At 36.9% G+C, this 17,193-nt stretch overlaps 1 protein-coding gene across 1 annotated transcript in view; it reads right to left on the reverse strand.

Annotated features, from left to right (window-relative positions):
- Window positions 1-291: 291 nt before the first annotated feature.
- The window catches only part of TRPA1 (transient receptor potential cation channel subfamily A member 1), a 52,310-nt gene continuing 35,408 nt past the window's right edge, over window positions 292-17,193 (reverse strand). The window contains exons 18-27 of the mRNA XM_038579246.1: window positions 15,792-15,862; window positions 14,922-15,084; window positions 14,054-14,143; window positions 12,553-12,722; window positions 10,830-10,959; window positions 10,242-10,424; window positions 7,292-7,360; window positions 3,194-3,304; window positions 1,457-1,554; window positions 292-864 (exon numbers count right to left, since the gene is read on the reverse strand). Coding sequence (XP_038435174.1) covers window positions 660-864; window positions 1,457-1,554; window positions 3,194-3,304; window positions 7,292-7,360; window positions 10,242-10,424; window positions 10,830-10,959; window positions 12,553-12,722; window positions 14,054-14,143; window positions 14,922-15,084; window positions 15,792-15,862 — 1,290 coding nt within the window. The 3' untranslated portion in view covers window positions 292-659. The remainder of the gene's footprint in view (window positions 865-1,456; window positions 1,555-3,193; window positions 3,305-7,291; window positions 7,361-10,241; window positions 10,425-10,829; window positions 10,960-12,552; window positions 12,723-14,053; window positions 14,144-14,921; window positions 15,085-15,791; window positions 15,863-17,193) is intronic.

Raw genomic sequence — 17,193 nt, forward strand, 5'->3', positions numbered from 1 at the left:
TTGTAGTGTCTTTCTCTGGTTCCATATTTGATGGAAGCATTTTTACAAATCTCAAAAAACTTAAATGCAATAAAAAAACTCACACAACATACACATAAATAACATATACTATCTGTAGCTATACTAAAATTCATGCATGCCATAGGGTCTATTAATTTGGGTCTCAACTCAAAGTGACTTTAGGTGTGTCAGGAGCAGCAAGAAGGGTGTGGCAATTTTTTATAATTAGGATGGAGTACACAGTGTTCTACTTACAGGTCCTTCCAATGCAAAAACAAAAATACCAAATAGTAAAACTTAATATAATACTTTATTGTCTAATGCATTATACATTATATAATTATCAAGCAGAAATCCAGTATTGACATTTGTATTGTAGTTTAACAGTTAACATTTACTAGTCCTTGTTAAAATTTATGTTCCAACAAATTAGTTTTATACCCAAATAATGAGAAGTGGAGTGCAACTTGAACTTACTAGGCGTAGTAACTGGCATAAAATATGAATAAAGACATAGTTTAAAAGAATGTAGAAACCATCATTTCACACGTAGTGAAATAATCATATTTCTACTTTTTCCTCACTCTTTCCAAACTGGGAATGAGACTCAATGGGTCAGTCAAGCCACGCGCCACAGGAAGCACCACTGCAGGCTAATGCTAAGGGCAGTGTGTCTTTGCCTTTACTGCTTTCAACACAGAATTCCACCTGCTATTCCTTTGTTCCAGCTGCTCTTTTTTAAACCTATCTTGAAAAGAACTATGGTTATCTTCATCTTCTGTCTCAGAGATGATTTCCATCTTCTGAATGATGAGTTTAATAAGCTCATGCTGTTTTTCCAGAAGAGAAGTGAGATCCTTCAGCCTAAAAGGATATACAAATCTTGTGAATTTATCATCAACTAATTTTTCAGTCTATGAGTGCAGAAAGGCCTAGGTTACTAGAAGTGTTCTATACAGCAGAGGGGCTGTTCTCAGGTCATAGCTTCATGGTAGTCATAATCTTTCTCAGCAATACATATTTTTAAAGTGTTCTTCCTAAGGTTGCACTGTTGATTCTTGGTTAGTTTATCTTTATTCAAATTTTAAAGATTAAAATGGTATTGCACAGAAAGATTAAGTGGCTTGCTCGAGGTCCTAGAGTAAGTAGTTGAATAGGGCTTTAAATTCAGTTAAATTCATTCTAAAGCCCTCATGCTTAACTACTCTACACTATATAGCTCTAGGAATCCTCAGAATCTTTCAAAGCTTTGATGAATGAATTCAGATTGGTGAATTGTACCAAATAAGCTGTTGGGCCTAAAAAATTTCTCATGATTCTCAATATACTAGGACATCAGTCAATGAAAGTATGACTTAATATATGAAGTAAACACAAACATACCACACAACCTGACAGTATATATTATTTAAAAGTTTTAGGTTTTTCAAATACAGACAAAATGAAAAATACATACCGATATTTCTGTTTTGATATTTCTATTTCTAGAGAGGTGTCAACATTTGGAATTTCCTGTCTTGCCTCTTTGGTGTAAAAAATGAAATGAAATATACGCTGTAGGATAAGAGATTAATAGTTACTCAGGTTGAACTCAGTTCAGGAACTATTTCTTGAATGTGTGCCATGATTCAGCTACCGAGCCAGGTATGCTAGCTAGCACCACAAATATTCTAGGACATAGCTATGGCCCTCAAGGAGCTCACAATCTGTTGAGAGAAACCTATTATCAAGAGCTATAAAACAAAATCATATATATAATAATAAAGGATAGTACAAGATGTATGGATAGTGTAGGAGGAGGAGGAAACTGGAGCAGAGGATCGTTTATGAAAATGTGTAATTGAATCATCTTACATTTTCTCATGAAAAATGCCCATCATAAGTGGTGGTATTCCATATAGGACTAGCTGTTCTTTCTCTTAAAACTTCCCTGCACCATTATCCAACACAATTGAATTTCCCATAAGTTTCTGAAATGCTATTTTAATGTATATTTTTAAAATTTACTGTCTTTTAAACCTCTGGCAGACTGGAAAAGGCCAAGGAAAAATGTGAAATGACCAAGAATGAGCCAATTATAGGAGTCCAGGCAAGAGAAGAGGACAGCTCACACAGACCACCCAGGAGGCCTATGGGAGGCTCCCTAAACATGGGAATGACTGGATATGAGGGGCCAAGAAAGGGAAAAGAGACATCAAGGATGACATTTTGCACAAGCAACTGAATGGTGTTGACATTAATTGAAATAAGAAACTTTGGAGAGGAAAGAGGCTTCTTTATTCTTTCCCTACAAGGGGAGTGAAACACAGGAGGAGTGAAAATTGTGAGTTTCTTTTGCATGAGTTTGTTTTGAATTTGCAGAATTTGAGATACCTTTAAGACATACCGGTGAAGATGTTATGTATCTACCAGTGTAGATAGTTGGACATAGGAGCCTGGAATGCAAAGGGAGCTTTAGGCTACAGAATCAACTGCTCAGTCTTCTGTGTTTTAGGAGTAGTTGCAACCATGGATATGAGTGAAATTAAACAGGGAAATAATGGAGTTAGAAAAAGCCTAGGCTGATACTCAGATTGACTTTATCATTTTATGAATACACAGTAAAAAATTAATGTGCAGAGAACTCAGAATATTCATAGAGGAGGGAGCCCAGGCATGGTCAGGACTGGCATCCATTACTTCTGACTTTTAATACAGTCCCTTTCTCATTATAATGCAATAGCTTTGTTTAGTCTCTGACAACTAGTATATTTTCTATAGTGTACATTTCCCACATATCCGCATGTGTGTATATACGTATCCAAGTGTATGTAACCATGTGCTCCATATATGTAAGTGGTATGTGACTATAAAAAACAGAAAAGGTATATCTACACTGTAAAAAAAGATACAGGGCATGGCTGATCCAGCCATCCACCCATGGGCTATCACAGGGGTGTGGTACATACTTCAGGGCTGTGAATGAGCCACTAGGAAGAACAAAATTAATGTCTCCCTCCCACTGCCCATAACTTTCTCACTTTCTCACTTTCTCATGTGATAATCATGCACTTTGTTTTTTAAATCACAGTTAATTCTTTTCCATAGGCACAGTGACTCAAAGTCTATACAAGGGTACGCTTACAGATAACACAATGAATGAATGTCAAGCAGTATCATGTGATTTATGCTGATATTTTTCACATGTACTTACTAATAACCCTGTACATCTGGGCCTGTTGGGGTACACGACGATGGACTTCTGATCTACTTTGCGTAGGAACCAGAGTGGCAGCTTCTTCTCTAAGCTGGTATGAAGTTCCACCTAAGGGACAGTTTAGATTTATTGAGAGGAATCATTAATATGCATCTAGAATTTTTATATGACACAGAAGCAATCATTAGTAGAGCAAACTAAAAGCTGACTCATGTGTTCTGCTTTAGGTACAGGCAGCAGGGCTGGCCAGCCTCCCTGTCTCCCACCTCATCCACTGACAAGACAGTGGCAGCAATCTGCAGTTGGGGAAACTGTTTAAAGAAGAAATTCAATTTAAGTGAGATGTTCACTGGTCATAGACTGTGACTGACAGTGGGCCTACAGGAATAAAACTTCGTCCATATTCTGGGGCATTACACTACAAAATGCACACAACTGGGATGTGTGGTTGGTATGAATGTGCACTGGTGCGGGAGAGGAAGCAGCGCTTAGATGGAGGAAAACGACAGGAAGCAGTGAAAGGATTACAACCGGCACATCTACAAGTACTCTTATCAATTTTTCATGGCTGTGCTATCTGGGGCAAAATGGTTTATTCATGACAGATCTTGAATATAATTTCTATTTTCAGAGACAATCTTTTGTCTCATTTAATGGATTTACCTTGAATTGATATTTAGTTTAATTTTCAACTTTTCTTTTTGTTTGCCAAATTTATCTTCTACTCTTTTTTTCTTATAGTCCTTTTTCTCTGTTGCCATGTAGGTGAGTTCTCTAAGGCCATAGGCTTTTTTATATATGGGCGCGTAAGTGGTTTATATCCACAAATGGTGAAATGGTTAACAACTTCCCTGACCACCTGTTTAGAACTCTGACCCATCTCCCACATAACATACTCTGTATCTTTTTTCCCTATTTTCATAGCATTTCCGCTACTTCATGTGCTATAAGTTCCAGTTTCAAGAGCAGCTATGTTTTCTTGTATTTTATTAACACCACCAATTAGGTATTTTCTTTGAGTTTCTATAATAAATAATTTCCAAGGTTCCTTTTTCCCTCAGGTCTTAAGGACAACATTCCTTTCCCCTTGCAATATACATTTTTTTTCAGAGGTCACACATTATCATTTGCTTACTCAAACTTGATTGAAAAAGATTTATTTAAGCCTAGTGTTTGCCAACAGACAAAGCACACGATAAGTCTTAACCTTGTTCACTTTCTACATAGGATTTGCCAGATTTTCCTTCTCAAATAAATATCCTGGGAAGGATGGCCAGCAGAGCCTCAAGTCCAAGCTTGGTCTAGTAGACCCACGGACTGTGGCTCCTCTGGACTAAGGGAGCATCTTCACCCTTTCTAACTGGTGGGTTTTCCATATTGAAGGTAATTTTGTGGTGTGCATGATGTACATAAGTGTATATAGTGTCTATAGCTGCCAGCCTGTACTGGAAGTGGAGGTATTAAACAGCTCCAAGCCCCCCCCCCAAACATTCACAACTCCTGTCCTTGAGGAACTGTTACATCTCCCAGCATGCAGCATCCCAGGAACCTTTCTGCCCCGATGTAGGTTTGAGATGATTTTGGAGAAGACTAAATGTCCCTCTGTGAAATGTGCTGCTGCCTGTCTCCTCGGGCCCCAGGTCTGATGTGGCCTCCAATTAGGGTTGTAGGTATAACATAGAGAGTTTTACATGGATGAAGAGATTTGCTTAAAAAATAACTTCAGGGAAATAAGAGAATGACTTCCTGATTTTCTCGTCAATGTTCTTCATAATCTAAAACTAGGAAGATAACATAGGAGCAATTGTTCTGCCCATTTCCTTTACAGGCTTTTGCACTATTGTGTTTCAGGGAAGAGATCAAATCTAATATTGAATTGTGCTTTTCATATCAACGCTACTGACCCTGTAGTAGAGTGGGCTTCCCCCAGATGTCTATGTAGTATTATTGCTTCTGTTCATTTATTTACTTTCCTTGATCTCTCCAAGAGTTATTAGTTATGAAGTACTGCTGACATGCCTGCAAAGACATTTATACATCTCTTTTCCTCTCCTCATCCACCTACCCAGAGTCCTGCACTCCATCTTTGTTACAGTAATAACTGGTCAGTTAGCTCTTCCTTCCTGTAATCTTTCCCCACTAAATCAAGAACATAACAGGTCACCTTAAACACCACTTTCATTTTGTTCCCATTATTTGGAAGAGCTGATAATAACTTCCCACTTACTAACAACATAATTTGAAGCCCTTCCATCATTTACTGCCCTTACTTTCAAAGCAAAAGGTTTCTGGATGGCTTGGTCAATAGAGTGGGACTCTAGATCTCAGGGTTGTTGAGTTTGTAGAGTGAGACTCTAGATCTCAGGTTGGGTGTAGAGATTACTCAAAAACATCTTTAAGGGATCCCTGGGTGGTGCAGTGGTTTGGCGCCTGCCTTTGGCCCAGGGCGCGATCCTGGAGACCCAGGATCGAATCCCACGTCGGGCTCCCGGTGCATGGAGCCTGCTTCTCCCTCTGCCTATGTCTCTGCCTCTCTCTCTCTCTCTCTGTGTGACTATCATAAATAAATAAAAATTTAAAAAAATCTTTAAAAACAACAAAGCTAAGGTTTTCCTTTGTTTGCTACTTTTTAATAAAGCTCTCTATCAATTTAAGCAGCCTTAGTACCCTCTAAGGAGCCATCCTTCCAGGCCATGTGGCCTTTCACCCTTCCTTAGCCACTTCTTATTCTGCCTTCAGCCCTTTGCTCCTGCTGGGTCCTGCCTTTTGGACTGGCCTTGCTGCTCTTCTAAATCCCATCTTTCAGTGTCCGTCTCACATGCCAACTCTTTCATGTAGCATTTCCTTAACTGCGTTGGCATTTATTTTCTGTACCTAACATTTTAACCATTTAATTTATATATTTTTGTTCTTTAAATGTGCCAAACCCTCTGTATAATATATGGCTTAGTCACAGAAAATAAGAGTTTAAGGATGGTTCTAAGCTGATTTTAATATTTTATACTCTGTTTAGTTGATATGGTCTCTGATTAGACTTATTTATTAAAGTCAGTATAAATTGTACTGTGTTCCACACATATCATGTACTAGAACAGTTTTTTTAGAGATAAACATATGTTAATGTATAGCTGAATGAGTAAGAGAGAAGAAAGCAGCATGACAAAAGTGAAGAGGATAAAGTTAAATCTTACCATGACTTATTCTTTTTCTTGAACTGGCCTAAATTTCTAAATGTGCATGTTCAACTGGTCATCAGTATTTTTATTTAATTTTTTATGATTTTTTTAAAAGATTTTATTTATTTATTCATGAGAGAGAGAGAGAAAGGCAGAGACACAGGCAGAGGGAGAAGCAGTCTCCATGCAGGGAGCCTGACGTGGGACTCGATCCTGGGACTCCAGGATCTGGCCCTGGGCTGAAGGCTGTGCTAAACCTCTGAGCCACCCAGGCTGCCCGGTTATCAATATTTTTAAAGCATCAAATATTCCCATTCAAATATGAAATTTAAAGATAATGCAGTAAGAGCATAGAAAGTTTTTCATTGTGTAACAGGTAAGTACCTCATATGATTCAATAGCCAAGGACCTACCCAGAAGCCTCTGACTAGCAAATTTTACATTGAATGGTCTACAAATATGTAAGAATTGCGACAAATGAACAAAACCTCATGGATGTGGTTAACACTTCAATATAACCCATGATGTGTGAATCTTGCAATGCTATAGCTAGAAGATCAGTAGCTCCTTGCAACAGATGGGCTGTGATAGGACAATACCTCACACTGGTGACATTCCTATGATATTCTTATTTAGCAGCTAGCCACCTGGTGGGCCACATGTTAACATTAAAAGAGGCTCAGATAATTTCTCAGTTTCTCTGCTAAGATTGTTCTAGGAAAATTTCTTCATCATTTGTGATTCTTTGACAACAGGTATACCAGAGAACATGCACAATAGGTACTCTATGCTGTGGTGTTTCTCATCACTGACAAAATATCAGTTTTAAATAATTGTTCACAGAAATCAGCTATTCTTATACATGAATAATTAAGATGGGGCTAATTTCATTCTGTTTTAAAATAAATACAGTACTTACCTGCATAGCAATCCTCTTCAATAATGCATGCTTCTGGACCTCTGCAATGTCACCAACTGCCAAACCAATCTGAAGTAAAACACAGCATTGAGTCATTACCAGTTTAATGGCTCACCTAAAAATGCACTAAGATCTCTGGCTGAATGGAGGGAGTTAGCATGTAATTGCATAGTAGTGGCCTCAACACACATTGCTAACACATCTTGCAGAAAACTGCAAAGCCTGTATACCTTGGTAACAATGGTATTACCATTGGTATTACCACAATGGATTCAGTAATCCTAAGTGTTATCGTAAAAAATTAAGTACCCAAATTAATCTGAAATTCATTTTAATTTAAAATAAAAATATGTTCTTTTGGAGATGACAGGGGTAATAATGATATCAAATGCCATTAGGGTAGCCATGCAAGATGGTTGCAAACTCCAGGAATTTAGCATCTTGTTTACCTGAATGCCATGGGTAAACAAGAGTGACTTAACAACGTAGAAAAGTTAAATGGTAAACGGAGGCAATGCAGGAATGTATACCTTACATATGTTTGGCAGGAAAGGTACACTACAAGGGTGGGTGTGGTTTTGGTAAAAACAAACAGTAACTCTGTCTAGAAATCCACGGCTTCGTAGAATTAGGTGGGGGGAAGTTGTCAGCTCAGTTCTACTCAATCCAAGTTAAATCAGCTTACTTACATTAGCTGATTCCTATTTGATAGGCAGGCAGTACCTATCTATGCTGAACCAGCCTCCCGGATGGTGATGCTCTCAAAAAGCTTGAAGTCAAGTAAACTCCATGAGAGAAGGGCTCTGTCTGTCCAAGTCACTACTGTATGCCCAGTGCTTAGAACCATGTGGAACACATAGTAGGTATACAATGTAGCGACTGAGTGCATGAATAAGCAGCGAAAGAGTATATGCTGGGGTACGCCAACTAGCACTAAGAACCATGTATGGTGTGTAAGTAGGCTTTACTTGGCAGGATAATGATTTTTAATTCAGAAGCCTTGACGTTGACATTCTCTCTATAGTTTATATCAGCCTCCATCAAAACCAGCTATATCATACCTGCTGCTTCACACATTTAAGTTACTTCCCTAGGATCTGAAGACCTGTGATCTGATGAGTCATAGAGTAGATAAATTTCTAATATTTAATAGTAGCTAACACTTAATGCTTATCATATGCCAAACCCTGTTTTAAGTGCTTTTGTATTAGCTTATTTCATCCTCACAACAACCTAGGAAGTAGGTTTTATGTTTTTTTTTTCTGATTTGTGTCCTCAAAACTATGAAAACACCCTAAATTGGATGCCCAATTCAGACTAGGGTGATGGCAGGGGGCGGGGGGTGTAGGGGGTGTGGTTAAGAAAGTCTACCTAGGAGAGATGCTGCTTGAGCCGAGTGTTGAGAGCTTAGAAAGAGCCCAAAGTGGGAGGCCTTGCAGGAAAAGTAGCAGTTTATGTGGGGCCCAGAAGACACAAAAGTCTGGCACACTCAGTGAACATTCATGGTGCATGTCTGGGTAAATCCTGCCAACAGTGGGAAGCTGGGTAAGAATCTGGGTAAGATCCAGATCATGAGAACGCTTGCATGCCATGCTGATGGATTTAGACTGAATTGAAGAGTCCTAGGGGCAAAAAAAGATGAAAAAGCCACTGACAGGTCCAGCTTTTCCTTATCAGAACATCACTGTGGTGACAGTTTTCAGGAAGGATTAGATAGAGAAGTAAGACAAGACAGAATGTTCAGGCTACTGCAGTAATATGGATGAGGAACTACGAGGGCATAAGCAAATATTTACCTTACATTAATGAGGGCGTAGGAGGCAAATATTTACCATAAGAAGTGAGGAGAGGACAGGGCTGAATTCTAGAGTATCTTCCAATGATCTGAGTCAGATGACTAGGAGGTGCTACTGAGAGGCAGCAGCCGAGTTTAAAGGAAAGAAAACATTGACAGTCCTGGCTCTGTTGGTCTGGGATGTGCAGGTGGAGATGGGACCAATGTGTACCCATTGGCCAAATCCACTTCTAGATAATTATCTTCCAAAACGTAAGTGATGCTAAGAGAAGAATGTGGGCTTTATGTCATTCTTTATTATTCTTAGTGCTATCCTTTACTTTTCTAGGTCATCAAAATAAAACTCTGGAGTTGTATTAAGTGAATCAAAACATTAAGTAGTTTTTTTTCTTTTTAAAAATATTGAATAGCACAATCCCTGGTGCATAGTCAACTCAGTAAAAGTGTATTGAAAGTGTGCATACATAAATGAATAAGGAAAAAAACATGTACTGTAATATCAGCTTGGGCATCCCATGGGCCTGGTGTGTACTTCTGCCTCATTGGCCAACATGCTCATGGCTGGAGCAGGTTCTCTGTGAAGGGCATGCTCATGTATGCTGAGGATTTTCAGGCTGTAACTGGTTTAGAGATGGTACCTGAATGCCACCGATGCCCTCTTCCCCATTTGAATCTCTGGTCAATGAGAAGTTTAAAGGCAGAGATGAGGTTATAATCCTTCATCCCACCAAGGTCTCTGCCCAACCTCTGACCTCCATTCCAAACCTAGAGCAGTACACACCATCTTTGTTTCCTTGTTCTGCTTTGTAGTTCCTCACAGCATTTATCATCCCCATGACATTATATTTATTTACTACTTCATGACCAGTTTATAATGTAAGTACTGGGTATTGGTCTATTCACCACTGTTTCCCAGCACCTGGATCACTGTCTGGATTCATCCTAAGTATATGCTAAGTGAATGCATCTTTGCATCCCCTGGGCCTCATGCTGTGCCTGGTACACCCCAGGCACTAAATGAATGTTGAATGAATGTATTTTATAATAGTCTCTTTTTCCTTTCATGAAGGGAGATTAAGAAGGCTAAGAATAATTATCATGGCTAAAAGCCCCCAAATGATCAACAAACAGAAAATACAAGAATAAATTACTTACAAGTAAATTCATGAGCACAATTGGGACAAACATTGTGAAGGCAATAAGTTGTGTAAAGGAAAGAACTGGATATGCCAATTCATTTCTCAAAAAAGGCTCTAAGAAGGCATCACGATAATTAATATCTCCTAGCATCATGGTGAAGGTCTGGATTATGGAAAGCAATGGAGAGCTGAAAGCATCCTGAGAAAAGACAGTAAGATAAAAATGAAATGCAAAATGCATATAATGAAAAACTATTTCCTGAAGGATAATGATAAAAATCATATTTAAAATACTTTTTTTTAAGTCACAGGACTATAGCTACTGCAAGTGATAAGAACTACTAATAAACTGGTGATAAAGTCATCAAAAAAAGATCTTTTCTGCATCTATAACAAACCATCATGCATTATAAACTTTTTGACAATGGAAAAAAGTCATTTAGTTAGACAAAATTTTTTCCTGCAAAAAATCATTTGAAGGCTATTTTATCAGATAAAAAATTGTTATGTTACTACTGATTTCCTAGGGTATTCAGATTTAAGTAAAAATATGTATTCCCAATATTGACATTAGCACAACCAACTCCTGACACAGCTGCCTCACCTGCAAACTCAGGAGAACATAAAAGCTGAGGCCAAAAGCCAGAAGAAGGAAGACAAACACGACCGTAGACCTCAATAAAGTTTTCATAATTACCTCCAACATAACAATGAAAATGCCACAATTTTCAAATCTAGGAAAAAATAAAAATTATACATTCACTTTTCTGGCCAAACCATATTTCATTCAGTGTCAATATTTATCATGCACTAGGTTCTACAGATGAGTAACTGAGGCCAGTTACTTTCAAAAAAGGAGACATGAGAAATCATAAATAGTTGTCTTATTTTCAAACTGTTTGTCGAACAGCTTTGTTTCTTTTTGTTTCTTGTTAATGTTTATCTTTGACTATTTGACCACTAGGCATCACTTCAAACAAAGTAGGAGTGGAAAATCTTCCCAAGTGCCATCAAAGCTTGATAAAGGGATCCTAGAGATGAGTTATATGATGCACCCAGTGGAGACTCTATATGAACTCATGTACCTGAAGGGCACATGCATGTGATGTACATTCACCATGTTCAGGGCCTCCTGAGCTTTCCTTTTTTCTCTCTCAGAAACAAACATTGTGAAATGTTTGAGTAGATAATGCATGTGTCATCTAGCCACCAATTTGGACATTTCCTTTGGTAAAGACAACTTGTTAAAGGGGGAATCACAAGACTTTAAAGCTGACAGGGACTTTAGCTTTTAGAGGTCTCAGAAACTAAGTTCCCAAAAGATGTCCGGTAATTTTTTTTTTTTTGATGTCCGGTAATTCACTAAGGTCACTCATAATGACAAAGCCAAGAGAGTGGCAGCACCTGGACTTGCCTTGAGGCCTCCTGACTTCCAGGCCACTGCTCTTCCCACCATATCATGTCCTTTCCAAAGGGCTGGGCTCAACCCCACAGCACTGTGCTTGGAACACAGCAATGCAGGTGATATGATAGGAAAAGCATGGTCTCTAGGGTTAGTACTCATTTTACTTGGGTAAAATGGCTACATCTTGACTTAAACTGAGATCCTGGGAAAGTTACTTGACTTAGCCCTTATCATCATCTTTTATATAGTGTGAGTAATAACATGTACCTCTTATTATTGTAAAGACTCTATGAAATAACAGTTAACATCAGCAAGTGTGGGAAGTAAGGGAACTTAGTCCTTTTTTCCCTCCTCTAGAATTAGATGTTTTTGAGATTTTCTCTTCTATCACTATTATTCCCATACCTATCACTTCATTTTTATTTTTTTAATCTAAAGTAAATGCTTAGCAAATAATACCAAGTAAAACCAAAAATAGCTAATACTTTTATTTCCATTTACTCCCAATATTTAATATAGATTTGTCAAGACCAATAGTTTTGACCTGGGGTAATTTTGCCACTCAGAAGATACCTGACAATATCCGGATACATTTTTTGTTGTCACGTGGTGAGGGGGTGCTACAGATTATCTAGTGAGTAGAAGCCAGGGATGCTGCTAAACATTCTACAATGCACAGGACATCCCCCTCACAACAAAAAAATATCTAGTCCCAAATTTCAGTAGTGTCAAGGTTAAGAAATCCTGATCTACACTCTGAACTCCAAACCTCCTTTCCCTTTTCCTTAATAGTATATAAAAGCTATCTTCACAGTCTTAATTAGAAAAGGAATAAGCCAATTATAAATTTATGGTACTTATAATAGTACTTTTAATATTAAAAATACCTAAGGGATATAGAAGTTATTCAAGCTGGCTTTACCTCTGAAGATACAATAAGAAGTTCATCCAGTAGAAGTATATAGCAATTGCTCCACATTGCCACTGCACATAAGCTGGTATACCAATGAATAAGGGTAACACAAAAATAATGCTTGTTGTGTAGATAATCCATTCAACTGCATTGGCCTGATCCAACATATAATTCCTTTTCTGAGGGTGAAAAGAATTCAGAATTACCACATGCAGAGACCAAGACCTGGCATCTTATGGATGTCATTTCCTATTCTTAAAGATTTCATATTCTGGACATCAAATATCCTATAGAGGTGACCATTTCATTATCAATAAAAAATGTAGAGACCAACTAACTCTGTTAGAGAAATCATATAACTTTACAGTTTTACTTTAGACTGTAATCTGTAAAAAATGAAAATTATGAGAAGAATAATATGCCCTAGATCATTTAAGCTAAAATGAAAACAATACAGTCTCTCAGAATTGTGACAATTTACTGCAAGTACACACCACACCTAAATAGACGGGATCCCTGGGTGGCGCAGCGGTTTGGCGCCTGCCTTTGGCCCAGGGCGCGATCCTGGAGACCCGGGATCGAATCCCACATCGGGCTCCCTGCATGGAGCCTGCTTCTCCCTCTACCTATGTCTCTGCCTCTCTCTCTCTCTCTGACTATCATGAATAAATAAATAAAATCTTTAAAAAAATAAATAAATAAATAGACATGCATATATATATATCTATATAGATATATATAGATATATATATATATACACTTCAATGTAGTGTTTCAAATATGAAGCACTGAATCATTAACATTCTTTAACATGGATATTAACGTCCTTATGTAACAAAATAAATTTTCACATAATATGAGGTATTGTATAAAAGATATCTTATAAAAAGATGCACAAAAAATAAAAAATAATAAGACTTTAAACTGAGAAATAAAAGATTGATGCCATTTATTAACCAAAGTAAGGACCTGTAGATAATTCACATAATTCTTGGTTCACCCATTGAAAAAAAAGGTATGAAGTAAAATTATGCTATAAAGAGTTCCCAAATTTTATTATAACTTGAAATTTTATCCAATAAAGAAAAGCCTTATTAAGAAAGGAATTCGAAGAATAACCCATTTGAAATGGAGTCATGGACCAAGTAAATAGTTACATTCAAGAGTATCAAATTCAAAATCTCTTATGTTAGTAAAATATCTAACTCTTATCAGAGAAAAGACAGAAAAGGCATTCATAAGCTCATTTGTAACTAAACAGACCCTTATGGACTAAAAACCAGAACATCTTTACTTCAGATTTATCAAATAGGCATCATCCAATGCAAGAGTCTATCTAAAATCATGTGATTTCTACAGTTGAAAAGTTTATGCTTGGTATTTCTAATCTACCCATTTGTCAAGTTATGTGATTTTATTCTGACATATACTGCCTCATATATAGTTTAGCAATTTAGGTTCTGCATATTAAAATACTTGCAACTTTAGAGATATAAAATGTATTGTGTACCTGTTGGAAGATTTGGGTCACTTCTTTGCAGTATCCAAATATACTGGATAAAAAAACTAAAATCATACAAACTTTTATAGAATATGAGTTCTGAAACAAAAAAGTATAAAGCAAACAATTATGAATGATATCAAAACAACGCTTAAGCTTCTTCATAATTTCCACTATAAAATGTTTACTTTTTCTTCTGCTTCACTCCTACATACTGTTCATATTTGCTTTAAGCAGAAAATTACTGTGATACCAATATAAAGACAACTCATACTCATTTCATAATGTCCTTTTTTAAGGGAGGTTCAAAACTTACCACACAAATTTTAAAAGAATATGAATCTGTAGACCTATGTAAAAAAAATTTTTTTTACTATGGTAAAATACACATAAAATTTACTATTTTAAAAGTTTTACATGTACATTTACATTTCAAAATGTATAATTTTGAGGCATTAAGTACAGTCACTATGTTATGCAACCACCACAACTACCCATCATCCTCTAGCTCCGTAATTCTTCATCACCCCCAAACACAAACTCTATATCCACTAAGAACCACTCCCTCTCCCTAAATCCTGACAGCTACAAATCTGCTTTTGTAGACCTATTTTAAAGCTTTCTACTTCAGCATTAAAGCTAGTATCTCATACATATCATGTCTCTTTAATTTACAAAATCAATTATTGACTGATTTATTTATATTCCCTCTCATTCCATGAAGGATATCAGGAGAAATTGTTCATATATGAATTCTACAGTCCGTTTATAATAATCAAAGTCCTGATATTTCAGATTATGCAGCATTTCTAAGAAAAAAAAGCATACTTTTGATCATCTTTTAAGAAGTTGAAATACGAAGGCCAATCAAAAATACCTTGGTGTCTAATATTTCTGAGTGATCAGTAGTTTCATTGATGATTCCAGTTGAGTTGAAAGCCATACCTGGCTTTATACTGACAACAAGAAAGGTCATAGGCAGGAGACCAAGACAGTAAGATCCTAGGTTCATAATATGGGCTCTAAAACCATAAGCCAACCTATAAAAATAAACCAATTTATTTCAACCAAAAATATTTACATAAGATAACCTGTGGAAAAAGTAGTTGTAATCTCTCTCAGAAATCTATTTGGTACATTCATTGATCTTTAGAACCAAGATCTTCAAATTCACCTTTTTTCATTTTTATAAAAGGAATCTCAACTTCCCAGAAAATCATGACTTGCTGAAATCTCTCACCAACTAATGGAAGAACAGAGACTTAAGCTCATATTTTCTAACTTCCACATTATTTGCTCTTTCTAGGTGCCTCTCTCACTTCACTGTGCTCTAAGATGCAAGGCCTAGGAGTGCTTCCACCCCCAAAATATTTAATGTCAAACAACAGTATTTTTAATTTTTTTAAGATTTTATTTATTTATTCAAGAGAGACACACACACAGAGAGAGAGAGAGAGAGAGAGAGAGGCAGAGACACAGGCAGAGGGAGAAGCAGGCTCCATGCAGGGAGCCCGACGTGGGACTAGATCCTGGGACTCCAGGATCAAGCCCTGAGCTGAAGGTGGCGCTAAACCGCTGGGCCACTCAGGCTGCCCATAACAACAGCATTTTCAATACCAAGATTTGCCTTTGACACATTTTTTTTTCAAAGTATAAAACATTAATAAAATCTAAACATAATTATTTAGAAGACTTTAAGCAAACTCAATGGAGGTATTATTAAAAAGAATTACTACTTAATACCTACCATTTCATAAGTAAGTATTCTTTACACACAGGATGGTTGAGAAGCTCTATGCGGTTATGTTGTACCATTGCCTGAGAAATAAGGAAAGATCAATAAAAATAAACCTATTAAACTATTAAGTACAAACCAAGCTTTTTGTTTTCTGGTTTTATAACTTTAATATTATAAAAGTAACATTTGTCCATGAAAAATTTGAAAACTTAAAAATTATATTAAGAATGCATATTAAAAAAACAAATTAGAATCATTTTATACAGATGCAGTTATTTGTCTCTTTCGATTTCTTACTAATTGAGATAGAAGAATTATTTTTCTCTTATACAGTTACAACCAGAAAAGGTATATTAAAGATAAATAAGCAAGAGCTACACTTTTATTCTTCCCTTGAACTCAGGATTGTCTTTCTAGAAAAAATTTAAATAGTAGAATACACATAGTCATTAATATCATTTGTAGATTACTAAGTTTTCACATATTACTGGGAACTAATAGTTTCTATTCCCCCCAAAAATTTTAGAGTTTCAGAGGGACAGAGAGAGAGGGAGAGAAAGAATCTTAAACAGGCTCCATGTCCAGTGCGGAGTCCAGTGCAGGGCTCGATCTCACAATCCTGAGATCATGACCTGAGCCAAAATCAAGAGAAGGACGTTCAACCAGCTGAGCTACCCAGGAGTCCCCAAATTAATTTTTAATTATTCAAGCAATACAGAGTAAGTGATGTCAGTAAGATAGCAGAACAGGGTGTCCCAGGCTCTCCATACCCATGGGGAGAAGAGACATCAACTTAATATCTGGACCAACTGCCTTTGTGAGAAATAAAGAAACTAGTTAAGTTCCTGCACCCCAAGTGAGCCTGTAGCCAAAAAGAACCACATCAAAGACAGTAGGAAAATTCATGGCATTTACTCGCCATAGCCCCTCCTCTAGCACCGAGCAGTGTGATCAAGAGAAAATGCCCAACTCCTGGCTTCCCTCTGAGGAGGAAAGAGAGGCATGGAATGTTCTAACTTTGTAGGGAGCTGCCCAAGGGACTGGTTTTCGTCTTGCCTGAATCTAAGCACTGACAGGTCCATCTAGTGTATGCAATAATTTCCCATGACAGACCAGCTATACATCCAGAAGAACCCCACTCAACTCAGTTGTAATAAGGAGAAGTTTGTCATGTTACTAAGGTACTATTCAATCATGCCAAAAGTCATCCACTAAGTGTGTTTATTCAAGCAAACCTTTTTTATATAAATTATTCTGAGTCTATGTTATATAAAGTCTATTACTTTTTAGAAACTACAGAGATTTTATTTCCTCCTCTTCTTATTCTGGTACTGGAAACAATAAACTCTGATAGATGTATGGCATATTTTTTAAACTACAATTTAAAAACCATATATACATGAAAATTCTC

Source organism: Canis lupus, chromosome 29 (assembly GCF_011100685.1).
Source record: "Canis lupus familiaris isolate Mischka breed German Shepherd chromosome 29, alternate assembly UU_Cfam_GSD_1.0, whole genome shotgun sequence".
Lineage (NCBI taxonomy): Eukaryota > Metazoa > Chordata > Mammalia > Carnivora > Canidae > Canis > Canis lupus.